Source organism: Anolis carolinensis, unplaced genomic scaffold, assembly GCF_035594765.1.
Source record: "Anolis carolinensis isolate JA03-04 unplaced genomic scaffold, rAnoCar3.1.pri scaffold_7, whole genome shotgun sequence".
NCBI classification, from domain to species: Eukaryota; Metazoa; Chordata; class Lepidosauria; order Squamata; family Dactyloidae; genus Anolis; species Anolis carolinensis.
This window is the reverse complement of record NW_026943818.1, coordinates 26,065,308-26,092,579: the sequence shown is the minus strand read 5'-3', so window position 1 is coordinate 26,092,579 and position 27,272 is coordinate 26,065,308. Positions and strand designations below refer to the sequence as shown.

Below are 27,272 nucleotides of genomic sequence, written 5' to 3'. Positions count from 1 at the left end.
TCATCTCATTAAGACTTTTATTTTTATTATTTTTTCTGGAAAAAAAAATCCCACCATATGCCATCATCTAGGCAAATACTCTTTCGGCAGCCCAATAAAGTTTCTCGCCTTTAGGGCTTTGTCCACAGTTGCTATGTACTTATTGATCAAGTCTTTCATTTCTGTCGTAAAGGGTTCGAAGGCCTTCGGCCGGGGTCCCGACCGTTTGAAATTTCCATCTCGGTTGTTTTCGACACAGAGCAATCTGTCCTCTGTCACAGTGATGTTCATAAATTCGACCATTTCTTTCAGCTTGGGGATCAGGGCCTGTTTTAGATCTTCGTAGTGGACGACAAGGAGGTTTTTGCCATACTTAAGCCAGTCGAGCACATGGGAGGCCCACCATGAAGCATAGCTGTTTACAAATTCTGGCCATTCTGTATTATAGGAAAGAAAAGGAAGCTGACTTACTTGACATTCAAACATGGCAGCTTACTACTACCCTGTTTCCCCGAAAATAAGCCAGTGTCATATTAATTTTTGCTCCCAAAGATGCGCTAGATCTTATTTTAAGGGGATGTCTTATTTTTCCACAAAGACAAATTCACATTTATGGTTGAATTTTTAGAAATGAAAATTATTATCTACTGTACAGTAGTTGTCATCACAAAATAGCATAACCAAACTGTGAATCCTTTCAAGAATGCCTGGCAAGCTAAACAGGCCTGCAGAACCTTGGATAAGCGAATATCTTGGATAATAAGGAGGAATTAAGGAAAAGCCTATTATACATCAAATTAGGTTATGATTTTACAAATTGAGCACCAAAACATCATGTTATACAACAAATTTGACAGAAAAAGCAGTTCAATACACAGTATTGTTAGGTTGTAATTACTGTATTTACAATTTTAGCACCAAAATATCACGATATATTGAAAACATTGACTACAAAAATGCCTTGGATAATCCAGAATCTTGGATAAGCGAGTCTTGGATAAGTGAGACTCTACTGTACCACTATTTGACTCTTGGTTTTTTATATACAAATTGTTTAGTTTATTAATATTTACCTTTGCTTTTCCAGTTCCGATCCGTGGCATATCCCAGGTGACCTGCACATTTTCGATTGAATTCTGCCACAAGTGACTTGTAGGGATTCCGTATCAATAAGATGGCGGAATCAAACATTTCAATTTCCTTTTTGCCACTTTCGTGGGTTTTGACGCAAATCGTCCTCCTACTTCTCCAGTGATCTTTTTCCCCTTTGAAACCTGCATCAAGGAATAGATATACGTTCTCAAAAACATGAAAGTCAGCAAAATGTAGCAATTTCAGCATCCCCATTGGCCATGGAAACCCAATGGATGACTTTGGGAAAATAAATAGTTTCACTGTTGGTTTAATGGTTCTTTAAACGACTGTATTGTTTTAGCTATATTATGTTTTAACCTACCCTAAGCCACTCTGGGTCCCATATTTGAAGAGAAAATAGGATATATATTTAAACAAACAAATACATTAAATATACAAATCTTTTTATGTGCTGTCTTTGTACCATCTGTGTAGACTCTCTCTTGGTCAATTCACTAGTCAGACTAAGTTTTCTGAAGGTTTGTGTGTGTTCATGTGTATGCAATGGCAGGAAGCAATCATCATCAGACCTTTATTGTAAAGAGTCCCATCAAAGTAGTAACTCCCTGTGTAGAATCCCGTGGCGTGTTCTATCAAGTGTCGAGCCCACGTATTTCCAGCTCCGGGAAAGCTCGACAAAGCAACAAACGCTTTGGATTTGGTGGGAAGGAACCTCCGATCGGTGCAACGTGTATCTAAAAACAGATGGAGATGGGATTCCATCATAACCAGATCAGACAACAACAAGTGGTGCAAGGATACACTCCCCCAGGATACTTTTTTACTGGTCTCAAAGTGATCTTGAGGCAAAACATCTTTGAGGAGAAACATCTGGATAGAACTGCATCAAGAAGCCAAATTTTGTATGGAAACCGCCTTGAGTCGTCTCGAGGAGATAGAGCGGTATATAAATGAAGTTTTATTATTTATTACGCATACTGTACATATATACAAGCATATAATATACATTAAATACCACCACTTTCTCTTTTTTTTTCCAACCCCAGCAAACTACGCCGCAGCAACGTTTGGCTGGGCACAGCTAGTGTATATTAATAGTAGGGGAATGCAAAACAGCAGAAATCCATTCTGTTTTTGTTTCGAATTTTGGGTACCCCCCTCCCCTTGTTCTGTTTTTGGGATGATTCTTCCCGAAATGGAAACAGAACTCAGGGTTCCAAATTACAAATCCGAATGACCCCCTTCTAAACTCCTGGAATCTTCCCAAAAACAGACCCGAGGGGGCACTCAAAATTGTGGGGGTTATGTTCCAGTACCACCCGCAATAAGTGAAAATCTGCAAAGTAGGGGCACTATATTTATTTCAATATTTACGCATTATATTAGTAGTTAGGTGACCTTTCTCCCCTTCACAAGCCTTCTTCTTGGCAGCCTCCTCTCTGGCACCAGCCAGTTTCCCTTTTGCATATGCGCCTCCCTCTCGTCGGCATTCAGAGTGGCCCGGCTGGATACCAATGAGAGGGAGAGTGCATGCACAGAAGGGAAACTGGCACCTTCTGTGCATGCATCACTGCTCAGAAAAAAACGCAAAGCAGTGAGGGAGCGAAAAGCGAACGACAAAGTAGGGAGGGAACCATGTAGTACGAAAACAGAACCGATTTCTGCCATTTTGCACACCTCTAATAGTCATTGCTTAGACCAGTAGTTCCCAAACTTGTTTGGCCTGCCGCCCCCTTTCCAGAAAAAATATGACTCAGCGCCCCCTGGAAAGGGGGCGTGGCTTTGAGGGGTGGGCGTGGCTCCTGCTCAAGAGGGCGGGGCTGAGCCCCTCCTGTAGTCCAAGATGCAGGGCTGAGAGGGGAAGGGGGAAGTGGGCAGGGCCATAAATGGGTGGCCAGGACTGGGATGGGCGGAGTTATGAGGTCTGAGGCAGGGCTGAGCTTCTATCCCTGTCTGGCAGCGCCTGCCAGGACACAGGAGGCGGGGCTAGAGGAGAGGGCAGGGCCTCTTCACAAGTGCCTGACGGGGCTGAACCTCTCTACCCCGCCCCCGTGTTCTAACAAGCGCCTCAGGGGAGGTATACAGAGGCTCAGCCCTGTCGAGCTCTCTTGAGAAAAGGCCCCACCCCCCACTCCTAGTCCCGCTATTTAGTCCAAAAGGCCTCTCAGGAGAAGTATAGAGGCTCAGCCCTGTCTCAGGCTCTTGGGAAAAGACCCCGCCCCCATCCCTAGCCCCGCTCTTTAGTCCTAAAAGGCCTCTCAGGAGAGGTATAGAGGTTCAGCCCTGTCTCGGGCTCTTGGAAGGAGGTCCCACCCCCTTCCCTACCTCTGCCCTCTGTGTCCCAACAAGCGCCTCAGGAGAGGTATAGATTCTCAGCCCTGTCTCGGGCTCTTGGGAAGAAGCCACACTCACTTCTCTGGCCCTGCCCCCGTGTCCTAATAGGTGCCATCACTGCCCCCCTGGATAGCTCCAGCACCCACCGGGGGGCAGTAGTGCACACTTTGGGAATCACTGGCTTTGACAATGTTAGTTCATTTCCTCTTTTTTTGTCTATGTCAAAGGTTTCTGACAAAATAGGATAATGATCGCAAACCTTTTAGAGACTGAGCCCCCAAACAGAGCTGTGTGCCCCTTCTGGGACGCCTACTATAGCTTTACCCCCAGTGGCATAGGAGATCGGACACGACAGATCATATACTATGGACACACTTGCTGTCATGTGACAAAGAAGGTCCGGAATGAATGAAAGTAACCAGATGTTACTGGCTGAAATGTCAGACCAACAATAATAATAATTCACTGCTGAGGTCTTTAGGCATTAGCAGTGGATCTTATGAGCTACTACTACGAAGGTGGTGAACTTGAGCATAATGGATTTAGAGTGATCTATCAACAGGACACAAAGGATGGCAGGCAACGTCTGACCTGTTTTTGCTCTCAAGCAATCTCCCTAGAAATGTCCATGGGAATTAAAGTAGTGTCAAACAGCATTAATTCTGCAGTATAGATGCACACATTATCCCAGGTATGGGCAGAAGATATCTGCACTCATTCCATACATCTATTACCTTGTACAGGAGTTTGATAGACTAGCCAATAGTCCTTTCCTCTTGACCTTTCAGCCACAGTGCTGGTGTTCTGCGACGGGATACACAGTGACTTATCTGAGTTGTTGCGTAACGGGAAATGAATGGTAGGGAAGCCGCAGTGACACCGAGATCCTCTGAGAACTGCCAAAGGGAATTCCTAGTGAAGACGAAAACTCAATGAAGAAAAGTAGGACAATTCACATCCAACAACCCTTTGAGAAACAACTGGTTGACCTCAGATGATTTCTTGCCTTCTCATGCTATATTGATGGGCAAAAATGCAGATACATATTCTCCCATTTATCATTGGGATACATCCAATTTGAAAATTAGGGATGTCGGTTGTAAAGAAGTGTGTTTTTATTTTGATTTATAGATGTCATGTTTGTTTAATTTCATTTTAAAAGTCATGTTTAACTATGTTTAAAAGGGTAAGTATTAGTTACCAGTGTGAGGGGGATAGTAGCCAGCTCAGCATTCTGAGGCAGGTTACCATAGCAACGAGGGTGGAGCCAACCGCTGTTTGGACGAAAAGGAGGGAATGTTTTAAAAAAACAGTTTAGTCTGTGATTTTAGTCACAGGGAAGACACTGGTTCCATGGTTAGGGATACCAGGGAAACTCAGATCTCTAGTGGTGTTGAATTAAGCAAGTTAGGAGACTTGTTTAGGTTTATTTGTAGAGTCTGAGTAGTAAGGGGAAGTAATCCCAGTTAGATCCAAAGTGATCAGTTCATAACTTTGAAACCATTATCTAAGTGCCTCTAAAGAAGTTACTGTAACCACTAAGCTCTGTGCCTGAAATAAACTTATTCTTTTGTTCTTCCATATCCAAGTCACTGTCACATATATTCGATACCATCTAAAGTAAATAAGAAGAATAAAGAAGATAAATTCCCCTCTGCCTGACATCTCCACAATTGGTGGCAGCGGTTAGATAAAACATATTTATATTGGTGGCAGCGGATATGGTTAAAATATAATAATATAATTAATAAAAATATTCCTCCTCTACCCCACATCTCCACAAATTGGTGGCAGCGGTGGGATATAAAGATTCCTCCCTGCCACATCACCACAACGGTAATATGTGCTCCTACATATACTATAGACACAATAGGGAACCCAGGAAGAAAATAATTGCAGCGTGTTGTCTCCTATATATGCCACCATGCCCCCTCCAAAAGTGTCTGATCAAAGGAGTAGCAAGTTGCAATGCTCATGGATATGCCACGCAGAAAAGCTCGAATGCTGTTCTCCAGCTCCGTTGGACAAATGTAATGATCCACTTCTAATGAGGTAATTTATGGAGAGTCCCCAAGGCTCTCCTCCAATGTTCCAGCAGCATGACAAGACATTAAATAAGTGTCAACACACTGGGTTCAAACCATTTCATTCTGTCTTCCTCTTTTGGTGAAAATGATGACAGAGAGGGGGGAAAAACGGTGGAACCTTTAGTCAAGAAGGAAGCTCCAGTTGGTTACGTTTAGAACTCTATTTTAACGGGAGAAGATCTTTCTAATGGATTGAGGCTGCAACACCCAGTCTTAGTAACTTCCATTGAATGCTGTGGTGTTGACATACATGCATCTTATTAGTCTGCTAATTGACTTTCATTTTTAATAAATGGTAAAATTATATGTAAATCAAAGAATTTTTAAAATATGTTTTAATGATTTATTACCACCCAAACTTGATTCAGATATTTTCTATTCCTATATACACAGGATTGTGCAAACATTTCTTCAGCGAAATAGGGTCGCAAGAGGGCCGGGCTAGCACAGCGGGTCAAACCACCTGCTATAGAAGATCCTGCCAACCAGAAGGTTGGCAGTTCAAGTCTGGGTTGGGGTGAGCACCTGCCATCAGTTCAACTTCTGCTCACCTAGCACAGAGGTCCCCAAACTAAGGTCCATGGGCCGGACGCGGCCCTCCAAGGCCCCTGTCCTAAACTTCAGACTTAGGGTTGACCTAAATCTACCTGGTCTTTGGAGGTCACTTTCCTTACCTATGGTCCTATGAGACTGTCTAGATGGCCTTTGGGGATCCCTTTCCTTATCTATGGTCTTCTGATGGCCTTATGAGATCATCTAGATGGTCTTTGAAGGTCTCTGCTTAGCTATGGCCATATGAGACCACTTAGATGGCTTTTGGAGGTCACTTTCCTTACCTATGGTCCTATGAGACTGTCTAGATGGCCTTTGGGGGCCCCTTTCCTTATATATGGTTTTCTGATGGCCGTATGAGACCACCTAGATGGCTTTTGGAGGTCATTTCCTTACCTATGGTCCTATGAGATTGTCTAGATGGCCTTGGGGGACCCCTTTCCTTATCTATGGTCTTCTGATGGCCTTATGAGATCATCTAGCTGGTCTTTGAAGGTCTCTTTGCTTAGCTATGGTCATATGAGACCACCTAGATGGCTTTTGGAGGTCACTTTCCTTACCTATGGTCCTATGAGACTGTCTAGATGGCCTTTGGGGACCCCTCTCCTTACCTATGGTCTTATGAAACCATCTAGATGGTCTTTGAGGGTCCCTTTGAGGACCATCTAGATGGTCATTGAGGGTCTTCTGATGGCCTTATGGATCTTCTGATGACCTTTGAGGGTCTTCTGATGGCCTCATCTAGATGGTCTTTGGCGGTATCTTTGCTTACCTATGGTCTTATGAGATCGTCTAGATCAGGGGTCCCCAAACTAAGCCCCGTAGGCCAGATGTGGCCCTCTAATGTCATTTACCTGGCCCCTGTCCTAAACGTTGGACTTAGGTTGACCTAAGTCTGAAATGACTTGAATGCACACAACAATAATCCTATTTTTTTTTTTTTACTATTTCATCATAGTCCGGCCTCCCAAATGTCTGAGGGACCGTGAATTGGCCCTCCACTTAAAAAGTTTGAGGACCCTTGACCTAGCAGTTCGAAAACAACAATGTAAGTAGATAAAAAGGTACTGTTTCAGCAGAGAGGTAAAAGATGCCCTGAAAAACAAGCCAGCAAACATCTGACCAGGAAAGGTGTCCATGGACAATAGGCTCTTTGGCGTGGAAAATGAAACAACAGCACCTCCCCATGGCCAAGTTGACCACAGGCAGATGCCAGAGATGAAAAGATGGAAGCCTTGCTTCTGTTTGTGTACTGTCTGTCTTTGTCAATTTTATAATGGCGTTGCCTATTTGCCATATATATGTAGCTATAATCTGCTCTGAGTCCCCTTGGGGAGACAGAACAGAATATAAATAAAGTATATTTCAATATTATTTATTATCATTCCTCATAATTAAACATCAGATTGACTAGAATTGATACAGTAACATCTGCAAGGCTACGGTTTGATCTGTTTAGTCAGAGCAGCGGGGTTTGGACTGAATCTACGAATTTGCCTTCTGTATTCTGTATCTACGGATTCGCCTTCCATAGATTCAATAGTCCTTTGAATGCAACCATATGGCTGATGTGGCCCCTGATCTAGAACATGGATTTTGGAGAACAATGTTCCAACACAGTTTAGGGAAAGGGATGGAAAACTTGTACCAGCGGCCGGGCTTAGCACAGCGGGCTAAACCTCTAAGCTGCAGAAAATCCTGCCGATCAAAAGGTCGGCAGTTTGACCCCAGCTCAGGGTGAGCACCTGCCGTCAGCCCCTGCTCACCTGCCCACCTAGCAGATCAAAACCAGAAATGCAAGTAGATAAATAGGTACCGCTTTTAGCAGGGAGGTAATATTTAAAAGGACGCCCTTAAGGACGTCTAAGGAAGACAAAGTTCCTTGGAATGGAAGATGGAGCACTAGCACCCCCTCCTTTCGCCGGAGTTGAGCACAACCTTCAAGATGCTGGAAATAAGATGGGAAATGGCTTTATCTCTGTTTGTGTATTGTCTGTCCTTGTTAACTGTATACTCCAGAAGCGACTCAAGTTGCTCCTGACACGAAAAAAAAAAAAACCTGTATAATGGCATTGAATGCTTGCCATATCTGTGTTCTTTCATCTGCCCTGAGTCCCCTTGTGGAAATAGAGCAAAATATAAATAAAGTATATTATTGTTGTTGTTGTTGTCGTTGTTGTTGTATGACACAGGAAACAAGATAGATATGCTGGATTTCGTTTCACAAAATCACAGGTCGAACATTTCCCAAGTGTCTAGGACTGTGTGATGTATTTTCGGATGATGCACGCAGATCCAAGAAGGGTGGCCTTTTGCAGTTGGCAGATCGTAATTTTGTCAATGCCTATTGTTTCCAAATGCCGCCTGAGATCTTTTGGAACGGTACCCAATGTGCCGATCACCACCAGGACCACCTGTACTGGTTTCTGCCAGAGTCTTTGAAGTTCAATCTTGAGGTCCTGATATCGGTTGAGTTTTTCCTGTTGTTTTTCATCAATGCGACTGTCACCTGATATGGCAACATCAATGATCCAAACCTTTTTCTTTTCCACAACTATGGTGTCTGGTGTGTTGTGTTCCAGAACTTTGTCAGTCTGGATTTGGAAGTCCCACAGTATTTTTGCGTGCTCATTTTCCAATACTTTTGCAGGTTTGTGATCCCACCAGTTCTTTGCTGCTGGGAGGTGGTACTTGAGGCATAAGTTCCAATGAATCATTTGAGCCACATAGTTGTGCCTCTGTTTGTAGTCTGTCTGTGCGATTTTCTTACAGCAGCTGAGGCTATGATCAATGGTTTCGTTGGTTTCCTTGCACAGTCTGCATTTTGGGTCATCAGCTGATTTTTCGATCTTGGCCTGAATTGCCTTTGTCCTGATGGCTTGCTCCTGGGCTGCAAGGATCAGGCCTTCTGTCTCCTTCTTCAGGGTCCCATTCGTGAGCCAGAGCCAGGTCGTCTCCTTATCAATTTTTCCTTCAATTTTGTCAAGGAACTTTCCATGCAATGTTTTGTTGTGCCAGCTGTCAGCTCTAGTTTGTAGTGCGGTTTTCTTGTACTGGTTTTTTGTCTGCTGTGCTTTGAAGAGTTTCTGATTTTTGACTTAAATCAAAGCAGGTTCTTCACTTTGCGAGGGCCATGAGTTTTCTTGTTTTTCTGTCCAAATTGTCCAGTTCCATCTGTGTCCAGTTTATAATGCCAGCAGTATATCTTATCACAGGTATGGCCCAGGTGTTTATCGCCTTGATGGTGTTGCCTCCATTGAGCTTGCTTTTGAGAATTTTTCTGACCCTTTGTGTGTATTCTTTGCTGAGTACAGTTTTCACATGTTCATGCTTGATGTTGTCCAGCTGTAGTATGCCCAGATATTTATAGGCCTTTGGCTGGTGACACTTTATTGTTTGGCCATTGGGCATATTTATGCCCTCACTTTCAATGATTTTTCCTTTCCTCAATGCCACTGTCGAACATTTGTCCAAACCAAACTCCATGCTGATATCAGTGCTAAAAATTCGGACAGTGTTGGTCAGAGACTGATTTCAGTTTCCGTTTTCCATTATTATTATTATTATTATTATTATTATTATTATTATTATTATTATTTATTACTGGACTACAGCTCCCATCAGTCTCAGTAGTAGTAGTCCAACAACATCCAGTTGGTACTTTTGATTCTCCCCTTCATTAGGATGACACTGAAAGGAGAACACAAGTGAGCTTTCCTTACCTTCTTGGAGCAAAATCCCGAGCACATCTCGACTGTCAAATTCAAGTGGATTAAAACAGCAGGCAGGATGTTTGTTAAATTTTCTGGTGCTCTAAAACATCCTCGATAGATTGCATGTCGCCCTGTGGGGATAGGAAATGGGTTTCTCTTGAGAAACAGCGCCCGTGTGCCGGTAGCCTTTCACGATCACGGCGAGTAATATTAATCAGAGAGAAAGAGAAATTGGACATAACAAAACAATATTCAGGTGAGAAAGGGCGAAATACACTTGACATGCTCCCACGCGAAAACGATGACATGCCTTCTAGCAGGACCCTGCCTATTATGGAGTGATGTTTGCACCAAAGGGTTGAAATTAAAGCCTCCCACACTGGCAGGTTAAAGCAACTCTTTTCATGTCTTGGATTCCTTTTGAAGATACCCGTCCACCTCCACTTTCCTCCCGATTTCCCCCCGCAAGCTTCTGAACACGTGTGATAAAGATCTGCAAATCTTCCCATGATTTGCACTGAGAAAGAAATGGAATTTCAATCAGTTATAAAGCACCTCCAGGGAGCCCCATTCCCATATATGTGTGTGTGTGTTTCATTATGGCCGTCTCTACAACATTTTTATCTTCACTCTTTCTCCAAGCAAGGGAGATTAATGCCACTTTTGAGCGTTCAAGCGGATTTCTATTGTGTCCATCCGAGAGCTGAGAACACATAGGCTTTAGTCAAGGCTTTCAACATGGAAGATTCAGGGTTTTTGCAACTCCCTGGTGTGCATGTGCAGATCCCTGGAGTGCCCATCCTTTGATCAATTTGCCATGTGATATGGTGAACTGATGTGCATCACAGGGCCTATATCAGAGTATCCTGTGACTTTGTTTATCATGGTTTAAGACAGTGATTCCCAAAGTGGGCTCTGCAGTGATCCAGGGGGGCGGTGATGGCACCTATTTGGACACAGGGGCGGGGCCAGGGGAGGGGCGGGGCCGCTTCCCAAGTGCCGGAGACAGGGCTGAGCCCTTGAGGCGCCTGTTAGGACACAGGGGGCGGAGCTAGAGGAGTGGGAGTGGCTTCTTCCCAAAAGCCCGAGACAGGGCTGAGAATCTATACCTCTCCTGAGACGCTTGTTGGGAGACAGAGGGCGGAGCTAGGGAAGGGGGTGGGGCCTCCTTCCAAGAGCCCGAGACAGGGCTGAGCCTCTATAATTCTCCTGAGAGGCCTTTTAGGACTAAAGGGTGGGGCTAGGGGAGGGGCGGGGCCTCTTCCGAAGAGCCCGAGACAGGGCTGAGTCTCTATATCTCTCCTGAGAGGTCTTTTAGGACTAAAGGGCGGGGCTAGGGGCAGAGCCTCTGTATACCTCCCCTGAGGCACTTATTAGAACATGGGGGTGGGGTATAGATGCCCCACCCCCTCCTCTAGCCCCACTCCCTGTGTCCTGGTAGGCACCGCAGGACAGGGATAGAAGCTCAGCCCTGCCTCAGAGCTCGTAACCCCACCCATTCCAGTCCTGACCGCCCATTTGTGGCCCCACCCACCTCCCCCTCCCAGCCCTGCATCTTGGAGTAGGGGAGAGGTTCAGCCCCGCCCTCTTGAGCAGGAGCCACGCCCACTCCTCTAAGCCACGCCCCCTTTCCAGGGGGCACTAATATTTCTTCTGGAAAGAGGGTGGTAGGCCAAATAAGTTTGGGAACCAGTGGTTTAAGATCTCTATATAATGCATGTTGATTTGAACAACTCGTTTTCAGGTTTCTTCAATCCACAATAAGCGATCAGTGTAGATGTACCCAAAGATGAGTGGTATTTTAGCAGCCACAAGGACAAGCACCACCCCAGAACCACATGAGAATACCAGCACCAAGGTGAATTGCGGGCACACTCGCTCACATTCTACTATTTTACCATCTGACTTGATTTGTTTTGTGCCTATCAGACCGTCTGCCATTGATGAATAACTGATTCCCTCTTAGAAGCACTACACTATTGTTTGCAGATCTCCCACGTAATTGTGTCTACTTGCACTTTTGTGTGTTCAGTAAAATCCCTGCGAGTTTGAACCGTCGGCAGGATTCGCTGCTGTCAAGATGCCGAGATCAAGTGTGTGCTTCCAGAATGTGTGCGAGTTCATGCGCAGGACCAGAAAGCGCAGCTGGGAACACAGTAACCATGGGAACCCAAGAAACCCGGCGATGGAGTATTGACACTTCCACATGATTTGTTCTGCAAGGGCCGACCGGAACAGAAGCACAAAATAAGCACGATTGCATCTGCTTCCCCCACTGACTAGGCAAAAACAGGAGGACACACATATCACTGGAGATTGTGCGCATCAATTATTGTAACACGGGAAAACAGTGGTTGAATAACAATTCAGCTTCCCTTGCATTTTTTTTTAAATCAACTGAGAGCTGGGAATTTTAGATTCAGAGAAAATGTTATTTTCATGATCTGATACAATGGGCTAACAATACAATAGACTATCAGTCTTCGTAGCTGAATCCAACTCTAATTTGGGGGTGGGGTCAGATTTCAGCACTTTTCATTTATCCATTTGTGCATCTTGACTAGCACAGTGGGTTAAACTCCCAGCCAACCGGAAAGTCGGCAGTTCAAGCCACTGGCGGAGTGAGCTCTCATCATCAGCCTAGCTTCTGCCTACCTAGCAGTTCGAAAACAGCAATGTGAGTAGATAAATAGGTTCCGCTTTGGTGAGGAGGTAAAAGGCAAAAAAACATGCCGGTGGTCCAATCACAAAGGCATCCATGGATGACAGGCTCTTCAGCATGGAAGAATGGAACAATATCACCTCTCCATGGCCGGGTCGAGCATAGCCTCCAGATGCCGGACTTGAAAAAAGAGGGAAGCCTTGCCTCTGTTTATGTACTGCCTGTCAACTGTATAATGGCATTGAATGTTTGTCATATCTGTACCTGTAATCCGCTCTGAGTTCCTTCGGGGAGATAGAGCAGAATATAAATAAATTATTATTATGAATTATTATTATTATTATTATTACGGCTCTTGTATAACGTCTGGTGGATGAATGGCATAAGCACTTTGCATTGTTTTAAACTTTGTATATTGTATTTTATGACTATTTTATGACTATTTTATGACTGTTTTAACTGTTTTAATCATTTTAGTTTATTATATATCAGTGTAACGGCATCAATTGCCACTTGTAAGCCGCCCTGAGTCCCCTCGGGTGAGAAGGGCGGGATATAAATAATTGAAATAAATAAATAAATAATATAATTATTATAATAATATAATAATAATATAATAATATTATTATAATAATATTATTATAATATTTATTATTTATTTATTACATGCATTTATACCCCGCCCTTCTCCCCGAGGGGACTCAGAGCGGCTAATATTTAATAATAATTAAATATTTAATAATAAATTATTATTATTATTATTACTACTACTACTACTATTACTATTATTATCTTGCATAACTATACTGTGTACAGTGTTCCCACACTACTTTGCAGTTGACTTTTCGCGGATTCGCTGTTTTGAGGTTTTTCAATAGACTCTAAAAGAGTATTATAAATCATAAAAAAAAAATTAAAGCCTAAGGAAGGGAGGGATGAGAAGCCAAAGGGAGAGAAAAGGAGCCCAAGCGGCAAAAGGAGGAGAAGGAGGTGATTTATCAGCATACAATTGGTTGATAGAGACGTAAAACAGTGTATACCTACTAAAATAATGTATAAATAATGTATAAATATTAAAATAAATATAGTGTCCCTACTTTGCGGATTTTCACATTGCGGGTGGTCCTGGAACCTAACCCCAGCGATAAGTAAGGGAACACTGTAAATAACAATTGTCCTTATTTCTGTTTTGTTACCCCCAAGTAAAATATAGTCATAGAATTATAGACTTGGAAGAGTTCTGATTTGCTATTTCAGTTTTGTCCTTCTATTTAGCCTTTGGGTTATTCCCTGTTAAAATAGTGACAGTATGAGTTTTGAGAAACCACATTTTGCACCTAAGGCTTCTAGGAATTCAATCCATTTTAAAAAGCAATTTCTCTCATTCCCTGAATCCACATCTACCGTGTGTCTTTGTGTTCTTACGTGTCTGTATGAAAAAAATATGTGCAAACAGGATGGCTGTTTTTCAAAGCATGAAAGCAGTATCCAGCAGCAGAAAAGAAAACTGCTGCTGTGAGCTGATGCAGAGAGCTGAAGGGGTTTGATATGGATTGTTTTGCTATTTCTTTCTTGTGCAGTCAGGTGGTTAATTTCCCAATATGCTGTTTCCCTATCTTGCCGTGTGAATCCTTCTGGAACTACCCTCATTGCGTACTCCTTGTTAAATGGGCCTTTCTATGGCTTTCTACTTCCTCAAAGGACTTTATTGCATGAGACAGGAAAAGCAGAATGGAAGCAAATCACTGAATGTCACCACCTCAGCTATCATAGATAGTAGCCTACTGGAAATGTAGCTGTGACGCAGCTGGCTAGTAACCAGCTGCAATAAATCACTATTGACCGAGTTCGAAGCCCGGGTCGGGTTAAGCCCCTGACCATTAAATAGCCCGGCTTGCATAAAACTGCCAGCAAAACATGAGGAAAGGAATGAGGAAGTACAGCCACTAGTGGACAGTGAAGCAACAGCTCCCCCTGTGGCCGGAATTGTGAAGCTGGAAAGAAAAATGTTAATTACCTCTGTGTCTGTCTATATATGTTGTTTGTCTGTTGGCATTGAATGTTTGCCATATATGTGTTCATTGTAATCCACCCTGAGTCCCCTTCAGGGTGAGAAAGAAGGGCGGAATATAAATACTGTAAATAAATAAATACATAAATAAATAAATTCCAAGTAGGAATTGCTAGTAGGGATGTGCAATCCATTAATAATGGTTCAAAAGCAATTACAAAACCGGGGAGCGCTGGCACTTCATTTCTAAAGTGTTTCTAAAGTATACAGAGTGAAAATTTTGTTTTGATTCTAAAATATTTGATGTGGGCCACCAAACGCTTCAGATATCACTTCCAACTTACAAAACTTCCTATTTTCTTCCGATTTCCGACACTTCCGAATTGTTTGCACATGCCTAATAGCTAAACCTCATTTCTGTCTACTTTGTAATGAAGTATACTATGGAACCGTTTACCCTACTTTCCATCCCCGCTCGAAATATAGACTCTTACATCACTTACGTTGTTTTGGCCCACTCCACGGCTCTTCCACTCGGTAAACGGAGAGCCGATTGATGCCTCCACAAATGGTTCCTTTCTCCCCTTTGCATTCATTGTTGCACTCTTCCTGCTTTGCAACAGTCACGGGTAACTTGTTCCCGCAATAGCATTCGGCTCCATACTCTAAACCAGCATATGTATAAGACCTTGAAAAAAATAAAAAAACAAAAAACAGTCAAGACGCTCTTAGACCTTGAAATTTCAGAACTGATGTAGTCTCCTCTCGGGTAGACAGTCTGGACACAGACACGGACATTTGAATAAGAGATCCAATACATTTGTCACTAGCCTTGAAGGCAATTTCATTGTTTTCATTGGTTTCCAGGTATTATTGGGCCGGGCTGTGGTGCAGCTGGCTAGTAAACCAGCTGCAATAAATCACTACTGACCGAGAGGTCATGAGTTCAAAGCCCAGGTCGGGTTAAGCCCCCGACCATTAAATAGCCCGGCTTGCTGTTGACCTATGCAGCCCTGAAAGACAGTTGCATCTGTCAAGCAGGGAAATTTAGGTACGCTTTATGCGGGAGGCTAATTTAAGTAATTTACAACATCATATAATAATAATAATAATAATAATAATAATAATAATAATAATAATAACTTTATTTTTATACCTCGCCCCCATCTCCCCGGAGGGACTCGGAGCGGCTTACATGGGGCCATGCCCGGCACAACAATACAATTACAGCAATAAAACAATAAAACAAATATCGCATCAATAAAACATCAACATCAGTAAAACAGTCATAAAAGTCAGCATACAGCATAAAATGTTAAAAACGGGAGGCTAAAACACGGATCTGGGCCAAACTAAAACTGCCAGCAAAACACGAGGAAAGGAATGAGGAAGTACAGCCACTAGTGGACAGTAAAGCAACAGCTCCCCCTGTGGCCGGAATCGTGAAGCTGGAAAAAAAATGTTAAATGCCTCTGTGTCTGTCTATATATGTTGTTTGTCTGTTGGCATTGAATGTTTGCCATATATGTGTTCATTGTAATCCGCCCCTGAGTCCCCTTCGGGGTGAGAAGGGCGGAATATAAATACTGTAAATTATTATTATTATTATTATTATTATTATTATTATTATTATTATTGTATGACACAGCAAACAAGATGCTGGATTTCATTTACTATTATTATTATTATTATTATTATTATTATTAAGTAAGTCAATGTATGATGGAAAGCTGGAAACAAAAATATACCTATGTTGTGTCATGATGAATGATTTTTTTCCTCTCCTATCAAAAGTGTGCTGTCTAATGTGGAAATGTCATGAAACAGACATATAAATATGTAGAAAACTGATGTGATCCAGACACAGATTCATTCATCCATTCATATTTGAACGCCGGAGATGAAAAGAACAAAAGGTAGCAAAATACATTCTTTTATTTACCTCTCGGCACAAGCTTCCTGACAGTGGGGAATTGTCATTTTCCTCAAGTCATAAAACACTGCACCTTTCATCATCTTCTCTCTGGGATCGTCATCGAAGCATCCGATATAAGTACCTAGAGTACATAAGAATAGTATAAATAGTATAAAAATCCAAGGTGCTCTTTTATAAAGCGTGGCCAGCTCTTTTAACAGGTAACAGCAGTAGCATCCATTTCCAGAAGCAAGGGCAAGGGAAGAGAACATCTTGCTTTTCAGAGTTGGATGAAAGGCAACAAGAGACACAGAGCCTCTGGTTCATTTTGAACTTCATCAAACCAACCACAAGAGCCATGGAGTAAAGATGGGACATAATGCTGAGTTTTCCACTGTGTGAAGTGCTCATGTTTTGGGGAGGGAATCGATTCTATTGCTCTTCTCAACTCCATGTTTTCATTATGAATTCTGACCACAGCATTGGGCAATATTTGCCCTTGAACTCATATACTCCTTAGATGTTTGTTATAGCTCTCATCCCACTACACCATTGGCCATGCTGCTTCGGGAGATGGGAGATGAAGTCTAAATAATTTTCAAGACCCTTGGTGGAATCAAAGAGCCAGAGACTTGGAAGAGACCTCATCGTGAACATGGATAAGGCCTCCCAAAAGATGGCCATCCAACCTCTGTTTATCAAGCTCCAGAGAAGGAGACTCCACCAGTCTCCAAGGTGGCGTATCCCACTCTGGCACCAGGGTTAACAAAAAAAAACTTTAAAAATGGTTTCATAAGACCATAGGTAAGGAAAGATACCCTCAAAGGCCCTCTAGATGATCTCATAAGGCCATCGGAAGACCATAGGTAAGCAAAGAGACCTCCAAAGACCATCTAGATGGTCTCAAAAGACAATAGGTAAGGAAAGGGACCCTCAAAGGCCATTTAGATGATTTCATAAGGCCATCAGAAGACCATAAATAAGAAAAGGGACCCTCAAAGACCATCTAGATGGTTTCAAAAGACAATAGGTAAGGAAAGATACCCTCAAAGGCTATCAGAAGACCATAGATAAGGAAAGGGACCCTCAAAGACAATCTAGATGGTTTCATAAGACCATAGGTAAGGAAAAGGACCCTCAAAGACAATCTAGATGGTTTCATAAGACCATAGGTAAGGAAAGGGACCCTCAAAGGCCATCTAGATGATCTCATAAGGCCATCAGAAGACCATAGATAAGGACAGGGACCCTTAAAGACCATCTAGATGGTTTCATAAGACCATAGGTAAGTAAAGTGACCTCCAAAAGCCATCTAGATGGTCTCATAAGGCCGTAGCTAAGCAATGAGGCCTTCAAAGACTATCTCGACGATCTCATAAGACCATAAGTAAGCAAAGAGACCTCCAAAGACCAGGTAGACTTAGGTCATATGCTTAGTCTGAAGTTTAGGACCGGGGCCAGGTCAATGACCTTGGAGGGCTACATCCGACCCACAGGCCTTAATTTGGGGACCCCTGTCCTAGTAAATAAGGGCTACTATGGACACTATTGATGCCTATACACATGGTACAAGGATTTATCTATTCCAATTTGCCCTTGATAACACCTGTATTTTGAATACTAGGGATGGAAGTGTCAAGGCTTCCTTAGGAGAGTCTATACTAGAGGTGTGCACGATTCCATTTCACAATATGGGAAATTTGGCAATCCGGCAGCCGGACTGCTGAAAATGGGTGGGGGACAGCCAAAGGTTCAGCTAAAATGGACCACGTGGTGCCGGATCTTTCAGCTACATTCGGAAGATTCAGTTGCTCCATGAAGAGCAGACATGCACAGGTTTTTTTCCCCAGAAGAAAAAACAGATCACGTGTCTATTTACAAAGCTGGTCTATATATACCAGGGTGAGTGTTTCCATTTCTCTGTGGCATCTTGACATTTGAGAGAGAGAGAGATGGTGTGCTAGCTGGCTCTGTGTTCTAGCTCAGTGTCGTTGCTGCGTAGGATCGCTTTTTGAGAATCCTGATCTTTTCCTTCTTCATTATCATTAAATTCTGTTAGATAATACCTTCCTTATAGTCCTAATTTCACTAGGGAGGTGTAGGCGGGCATGCGTTTGGGGGAACGGATCTTCCCAGAACATAACCTGAACTTCCAGCTGCCTAATCACAGAACGGTATTTTTCCCCTCCCGATTTTAGGAATTTACCGGTAAACAGAACAGAGGGAATCTGAAAACAAGACCGAATATGGCACTTTTTGGCATCTTGCACATCCCTAATCTGCACTGACTGTCAAATCTGCAAATGGTCCAGACCAAAAATGTCCCGGACTGGCCCTAGAGGTGATCACGGACATCCTGCTGAACGGTAATAAGTTGGCATCCATGTGGTATAGTTTTGGGCCAAGACTTACCTTTGTTCTCCTGTGCGCGTTTGGCCACTTTGGCCCCTGCACCTTGCATCGGCTCTTGCTCATTCACAAATCGAAGAAACCACCTCCTTCTCAGTTGTCTCAGTTCAGAGTTTCTGGAGATCAGCCACCGTGGCCCATACTTCTGGTCCGGCGTTGGCCCATGCAGCATATCCATGTTCACAATGAGTTTGGGAGTCAAATGTGGGTTTTGCACCGGTCTCGTCTCTGTATCTCCGGCAGGCGAGAACATCTCTGTGGCTGGTAGGGCCTGGTTTCCAGAAGTCCCACGAGAGCCTTGCTGGAGGACCAAGCGAGATCGCTGAAGGAGGAGGAGGCTGCCAGCCATCAGGTAAGCGGCTGTGAGGAAAAAGAGCAGAAACTGGGTCCTCCAAAGAAACTTCTGTGGTCTCGAAAAAGGTTTGGCCATACCCTTACCGTGGGTTCCTCACACCTTCAGAAGGGCCTCGAAGCCACTGCTAGGCTTCTCAATAGTTCCTCCAATAGGAACATCTCATCATCTTGGAACATTTCCTTTCTCAAAAACATTTATTTCCACGATCATTTCCAAACACGTATCCACAGTGCTCTGTTTCTGGAAGGCTGTGGGATTCCAGGAGATCCCATTTACCAATGTTGATCATCTCTAACATCTCCTTTGTGGTCCACCATGTTTCCAAGCTGAAAGTCCCCAAATCTGAAATGTTAAAGAAAAGCATTTTGAGCTCCATCTAAAAGTGATTTATACTCACGACCCACGCTTTTCACTCTTTGCCCCACCTACTGTTCCTCGTTCTGTGCTTATGAGGCAATAATCCTTTCGGCATTTTTGATTGGGGTGGAAGCGAAGTAAATCATTGATCTTCGCTTGTATGGAGTCTGTCTTCCCTCTCCTTTGTCTCAATTCAAAAGGGAGATTGCAACAGGAAAGCCTTGGGAGATGTGACAGCTCCGATGTCACACCCTTCAGTTTAAAATAGGACATGATGGGGGAGAAATTTCAAAAATTTGCATTGCCAGGACTGAGTGTTAATCTTTGTATCTCACATTCGTTGTGACTATTGCTGGATATTTTAGGAGAAGCAAGTACATTCAAAACTAGAATTTCTGTGCTTTTTTTCAGTTTTGTTAGAATATCTCCAAACCCTCCCCTTCAAGTCAAATATCTAATACTCTGTTGCAAACATTTAGGAGCAACTCCTATCATTGACTACAAAGAGAGTGTATTAATATTGATGGCAATCCCAATGAAACTCCCTTTCCAAAGCTAGAACATGGGGCAAATCACGACAACTTATTCGGTAGAGTATTCCTTTTCTGGGATTCCAAAATCCAAAATACTCCAAAATCATCCAGATGGATGTCTGGACCCTTTGCTTTCTTGTGGTTCAATGTAGAAAACTTTTTCATGCACATTATTAAACATACTGTGTATATAATTGCTTTCAAACCATGTGTATAAGGTCCTCTACTCAGATTCTATGGTGTTCTGTTGGATGTTGACTGTAGTCATAATGAAAGACCATGACAAAACCTGGAAGGCCATCATACTTGGACAACAAGGTATCACCTAAGTAATGCTACACTTGGAAGGCCATCATACTTGGACAACAAGGTATCACCTAAGTAATGCTACACTTGGAAGGCCATCATACTTGGACAACTTGGACAACAGTCCCCTATGTATCCACCACCGAGACACTACACTTGGAAGGTCATCATACTCGAACAACGAAGGATCGCCTAAGTAAAGTGAGTGTAGAGATAACATCTCTCTAGGGACCTCTAGATCCTCAATGACTCTTGTCTGGTAGAGGTTGACTATGGAGTTATGCTGGAGGATTTAGATAGTTCTGTTTCTTCATATATTTTTTCACCCATAATGCCAGCAAATATGGAGGGCTGAATGGTTCAGGGCAAAAGTGTGGGTTTCGGCCAACAAACGGGGAGTAACGGCTCATTGTTTTCAATGGCTGCATAGTTTTTGAACAGGTGGACTTCTAAAGCTCTTTTGAGTGAAAAAAGGCTTTCTCTGGGACTTCAGGAAACTCGTCTGGCTTTTCCATCCATCTCCGGGGCCTCACTGGTTTCTTTGTTATGGTGATTTTGCACAGTGATGGAATTGTCCCTTTTTTGAAAAGCCCCTTTTTAAACGCTTTACGTAACCTTTCAACTTTGGTGTGAATGAAAGGCGGCTTCTGGCCAAGACTCTCTGCTGTGTTTGGCAGCAGAAAAAGAAAACATTATGCTTCTTGTTTCAGTCGCAGGATGAGGAACAAAACAGTTGCAATATTTCTCCCTGGCTCCCATTCCGGATGAAATATTCCATCGAGATGGAGCAATTGAAACGTCTGAAGTATGTGAATGTTCCGAAGCAAGAAGTTGTTTTCTTAAATGCATATATTTGGCATATATTCTGACATAGGGATGTAGGTTGAGACACATGTAAAGAGATAGTTCATTCATATAGGATGGTGGTGAAACCCATTCTTAACTCAAAAAGTATATAAAGAAACTAGCTGTGCCCAGCCACGTGTTGCTGTGGCAAAGTGTGGTGGTAGGGGAAATAAAGTATTGAGGAATTGGTGGTAGTTAGTATATGTTATACTATGAAAAGCAGATACTGTGGCTTATCTGTCTTGGCATTCTGGGTTATATAGCTGTGTGGAAGAGCCTTGAATCTATACTGCCATATAATCCAGTTCAAATCAGATAATATGTATTTTTTAGGCAGTGTGGAAGAGGCCTAAGTGAACCTTCAGATATTGTGGCTAAGGGTTGCTAGGACACAAAGTGAGCAAGACCTAAAGCGGGCAGGGCCTACCCTTCTGACTGGCAGCCAGGGGGAAAACGGCTCTTCCTTGTCCTCTGTAATTTGGACTTTCTAGGGGTTTTTTTTAAATTGAAAAACAGATTGGATGACTATGTCTTTTGTGGCCAAATTTGGTGTGATTTGGTTTAGTTTTGTTGTTTACTCCATGGGAAAAACACACATTACATGTTTATATATGTAGATGAGTATATTTGGGGAAAGTTGCATGGGAACATAGACATATAACTTAATGCAAACATGTTTAAGTCTGAGAAAGTTGCATCTATACACATAATAAGAGTGAAAATATGTATGTTTATGTGTATCTGGAGTGTCTATGTACACAGACAAGCTCCTACTCCACAAGTACCTATAGTTCCCACTACTTCGGAGATACCAATTGTCCTCCCACCGATGACATTGCAGGTTATAGAAAGTGCCATGAACATGTCCAATAGCCCTGCCAGTCTCCTCCACAAACACCATCCTGCCCACCACCCAAGCAAAGGCTTTCATACTATAATTTCATCCTATATTTTCTATTTGTCCTCCACCACAGACATCCCAGTTATAGAGAGTGCTGTGAACATGTCCAGGAGCCCTGCCAATGTCCTCCACAAACACCATACTGCCCAACACCACAGACATCCCAGTGTTGCTTACTCTCTCCATTGGTGTGGAATTTGCATGGCCCCACCCACTGCCTCTCCCATAACCTTTTCCTACTCTTTTCTATGACACACAGCAAACAGAGGAATTGATCAGTAACTGGACATACTGGAGGGGGTTGGGGGACTGACTCTACATCAGTGGTTCCCAAACTTATTTGGCCTACCACCCCCTTTCCAGAAAAAATATGACTCAACACCCCCTGAAAAGGGGTGGGCGTGGCTTCTGCTCAAGAGGGCTGAGCCTCTCCCCTAGTCCAAGATGCAGGGCTGGGAGGGGGAGGTGGGCGGGGCCACAAATGGGCGACCAGGACTGGGATGGGCGGAGTTATGAGCTCTGAGGCAGGGCTGAGCTTCTATCCCTGTCCTGCGGCGCCTGCCAGGACACAGGGGGAAGGGCTAGAGGAGGGGGCGGGGCCTCTTCCCAAGTGCCTGATGGGGCTGAACCTTTATACTCCGCCCCCGTGTTCTAACGAGCGCCTCAGGGGAGGTATGCAGAGGCTCAGCCCTGTCTCGTGCTCTTGGGAAGAGGCCCCACCCCCACCCCTAGCCCCGCCCTTTAGTCCTAAAAGGCCTCTCAGGAGAAATATAGAGGCTCAGCCCTGTCTCGGGCTCTTGGAAGGGCCCCCCGCCCCCTTCCCTAGCTCCGCCCTCTGTGTCCCAACAAGCGCCTCAGGATAGGTATAGATTCTCAGCCCTGTCTTGGGCTCTTGGGAAGAAGCCATGCCCACTCCTCTAGCTCCGCCCCCTGTGTGTCCTAACAGGCATCTCAGGGGCTCAGCCCTGTCTCTTGCACTTAGGGAGACGCCACGCCCCTTCCTTGGCCCTGCCCCCGTGTCCTAATAGCTGCCATCACTGCCCCCATGGATCACTGCAGCACCTATGGGGGGCAGTAGCACCCACTTTGGGAACCACTGCTCTACATGATGGAAGTTGTAGTTCACCCTGTATCAAGGCAGAACACTGTCACCTCCACCAACAATGGCTCTCACTTCCACAGGCCACCGCAAGCCACAGGAATTATGAACCTGGACCAAACTTGGCACACGGACCCCCCCCCCCATGACCCACTTTACATCCAGGTACAGTTTGGGGGAAGATGAACCACAGATGCAGTACTTTCACCCAATTTGGCTCCCACAGGCCACTCGGACCCCACGAATGATGGACCTGGCCACACTTGGCACATGACCTACTTTACGTCCTGGTACAGTTTGGACGAGGATGAACCACAGATGTAATCTCTCTCTCTCTCTCAGTCGCATATTCATTTCCGACTCTTCTTGACCTTATGGACCAGTCCAGGCCAGAGCTCCCTGTCGACCATCACCTCCCCCAGTTCCTTCAAGGTCAAGCCAGTAACTTCAAGGATACCGTCCATCCATCTCGTCCTTGGTCGCCTCTCTTCCTTTTTCCTTCCATTTCCACCAGCTTCGTGATCTTCTCCAAGCTTTCCTGTCTCCTCATGATGTGGCCAAAATACTTCATCTTTGCCTCTAGTATCCTTCCCTCCAGTGAGCAGATGGGCATTATTTCCTGGAGGATGGACGGGTTGGACCTTCTTGTCAAGGTCCAAGGCATGCTCAGGATTTTCCTCCAGCACCAGAGTTCAAAAGCGTCTCCCTTCCTTCGCTCAGCCTTCCTTATGGTCCAGCTCTCACATCCATAGGTTACTATGGGGAATACCATGGCTTTGACTATGCGGACCTTCGTGGCCAGTGTGATGTCTCTGCTCTTCACTATTTTGTCCAGGTTGGCCATTGCTCTCTTCCCAAGAAGGAAACGTCATTCCTGGCTGTAGGAATCTTTTCACCTAGAAATATAAAGTCTATCACTGCCTCCACATTTTCTCCCTCTATTTGCCAGTTATCAATAGGTGTCGTTGCCTATACAAGTTGAATAAGGAGGGTGAGAGGATGCAGCCCTGATGTCCGCACTCCTTTCCCAATCTTGAACCCGTCTGTTGTTCCGTGGTCTGTTCTTACTGTGACTACTTGGTCTTTATACAGATTCCTCAGGAGACAGACAAGGGGACTTGGACTCCCCAGACCACCAAGAACATGCCATACCTTCACCCAATTTGGCTCCCACAGGCCACTGTGACCCCCACGAATGATGGACCTGGACCACACTTGGCACACAGACTCCTCGGGACCCACTTTATGTTCTGGTGTGGTTTGGAGGAGGATGAACCACAGATGATGTGATTTGGAGTACCTTCACCCGATTCAGCTTACAGACCATTGTGACTCTCACGAATGAAAGACCTGGACCAAATTTGGCACACGGACGCCCCGTGACCCTCTTTACATCCTACTTTGGGGGTGGATGAACCACGGGTCTGCAGTACCTTCACTCACTTTTTCAATTGATTTTTTCGAACAATGCCGGGTACCCAAGATAGTATTAAAATAAATATTGCGCTGTGTGCATGGGTGGATAAATATGTAGATAAACAGATCACTAAGAAACAAAATAATAAATACCAGCAAAGTGTTTTGGAGCCTCTGAATTTGGTTAAGGATATGAACCCATTTCTATTGTTAATGGTGGGTGGATAGACATATCTCGGCTTGCAAAGAACAAAGGAAGAGGCACTGACCTATTTCTTTGTGATCTGGTCAACTCAGCTTCCACCGACTGTCATAACATAAATTATAAATGATACACGGCTGCTTTCACTGTGAAAACGGATCTTAAATTCATTGGATGGCCTTTCATGTTGCTGCATGCCATTCCGTTGTTTAAAGGAACAATTTTACAACCATTTAATGTATAAGTCTAGAAGTTTTAGTTTTAAAAAATGGGGTCGACTTGTTCACAGATCAATGTAAGTGCCAGCTGTCTAATTTTTAAATATATTTTATTGTATACTAGCTTGGGTAGCCAACGTTGCCCAGGGTTATTTGAAAAAGGCAAATTTTTAATTGTGCACACTGTTGTGGATTGACTACAACTGACATCATGCCAGGTTCACCCCGAGAAACTCCATCAATGCTTAAAGTTTGTAATGTTGGTCAAGTTTGCTCTGGATGCATCATTGGTAGGGTTCAGTGTGCTCTCCGGCTGTAGGGTGAACTACAACTCCTATACATCCCTCCAAAGACCTCCAGTATTTTTTCTTGCTCATGGGAGTTCTGTGTGCCAAGTTAGTTCCAGGTCCATCATTGGTGGAGTTCAGAGAGCAGGTGAATTATACATCCCAGTACCTACAACTCCTAGAAAACATGGCAAATTCTCCCCAAACGTCTCTAGTATGTTCAGTTGCTGCTCAATACCTCTGTTTGCTGTGTGCCATAGAAAAGAATAGGAAAGGGTTAAGGGAGAGGCAGATTTATTCATTTTCTATAAATCAATGTGATTAAGGGATGGCATTAAGAAGTTATTTTTTTTCCTCTCCAAGGGAACCCATGATAAGATTGTAGTTTCACGAGTAACAATAACAATAGGAAAAATGAGAAAATTGTATCATGAATAATAATAGTAATAATAATAGAACTCATGAGAAGATTATAGTTTCAATAAAAATAATAATAATAATGGGAAAACTCATGAGAAGATTGTAGATTCACAAATGATGATGATGATGATAACAACAACAATAACGGGAGGACTCATGAGAAGATTGTAATTTCACGTATAACAATAATAATAATAATGGAAGAACTCATGAGAAGATTGTAGTTTCATGAATGATGATGATGATGATGATGATGATGATAATAATAATAATAATAATGGGAGAACTCATGAGAAGATTGTAGTTTCACAAATAATAATAATAATAATAATGGGAGAACTCACAAGAAGATTGTAGTTTTACTAATGATGATAATAATAATAATAATAATAATAATAATAATAATAATAATAATAATGGGAGAAATGAGAAGATTGTATTCATGAATGATGATGATGATGATGATAATGGGAAAACTCATGACAAGATTGTAGTTTCACGAATGATGATGATGATGATAATGATAATAATAATAATAATAATAATGGGAGAACTCATGAGAAGATTGTAGTTTCACAAATGATGATGATGATAATAACTTTATTCTTATATCCCACCCTATCTCCCCGAAGGGACTCGGGGCGGCTCACGTGGGGACCAAGCCCCAAATACACCACAAAATATAACGACAAGGTACATTTAAAACATATAAACCTATAATTATGCTTCTTTGAGCTAGAAATCATATCATTCCCTGTGTATATAGTAAGAGGCCCAGTCATAAAAGGCTTGGAAGACACCAAAGGACTGCAACGGCAAACCGGAAAAAACATGAAATAGATGCTGTTCTGAAAGTAGTGGGAAACGGATGGACGTGCCGAAGACTGCTCGAAAAATCGAAACGTAGGACATACAGATATGAATATCTCTCTGTGTCACAGACAAAACACACGCACAACACATTGTAATCTTCTATACGTAGGGCGTTTCAACCCGCATCCGACACTGCTACATCCCACATGCTTGAGCTGGCACCGAACGCATTCCTGACCCAGCGGACGCCTCGCTTAATGTATGCAATTTGTATGCGGAAAAAGAAGACAGACACGCGACACAAAAAACAAAGTTGCCTATCTGACTCAGGCTGTCGGAAGGATAGACATGTGCAATGGTCTCGAGGAGGAAAACAAGACTCACCGAAAAGGAAAAACTCTGATTCCAGGGAGACAAAGTTCTCCGCAAAATCCTCCGAAATACGAGCAAACGATGGCGATGGTAATAATAACGCAGATCCGAGCATCGCTGGGTGCCCTGGCTCCGCTAATCCTCCTCCTGCCACCCAGATTTGGAGGCACCGAAGCCGTAATCCTCCCGCATCCCCCCCTTCTCTTGCAGCTCTGCTTGTCTCTAAGCTCAGCACTTGAATACCTCCAGCTGTTTATATCAGTAACTAACTGAGCCTAAAGAGAGCCGAGCCGCTCCGCACATGCTCAGTGCGAGCCAGGCTTTGCAGAGCTCTCCAGGGTCCTAAGTGACTCACTCGGTCAGCATCCGGCAACGAAGGCGCAGAAATGC

At 43.5% G+C, this 27,272-nt stretch overlaps 1 protein-coding gene across 2 annotated transcripts; it reads right to left on the bottom strand.

Moving 5' to 3' along the window:
- wscd1 (WSC domain containing 1) lies at positions 1–27,272 on the bottom strand. Of its 2 annotated transcripts, XM_062958972.1 has the most exons (10): positions 26,895–27,261; positions 19,196–19,454; positions 18,761–19,117; positions 16,376–16,490; positions 14,937–15,121; positions 9,770–9,891; positions 4,143–4,320; positions 1,644–1,808; positions 1,053–1,253; positions 1–416 (listed from the first exon to the last, which is right to left on the bottom strand). In XM_062958972.1, the coding sequence occupies exons 3-10, from the start codon at positions 19,104–19,106 to the stop codon at positions 64–66; spliced, it is 1,665 nt and encodes a 554-aa protein (XP_062815042.1). In that variant the 5' UTR covers positions 19,107–19,117; positions 19,196–19,454; positions 26,895–27,261; the 3' UTR covers positions 1–63. The 2 variants fall into 2 exon arrangements, with proteins under 2 accessions (XP_062815042.1, XP_062815041.1); XM_062958971.1 differs by having other exon boundaries at positions 18,761–19,454; positions 26,895–27,272.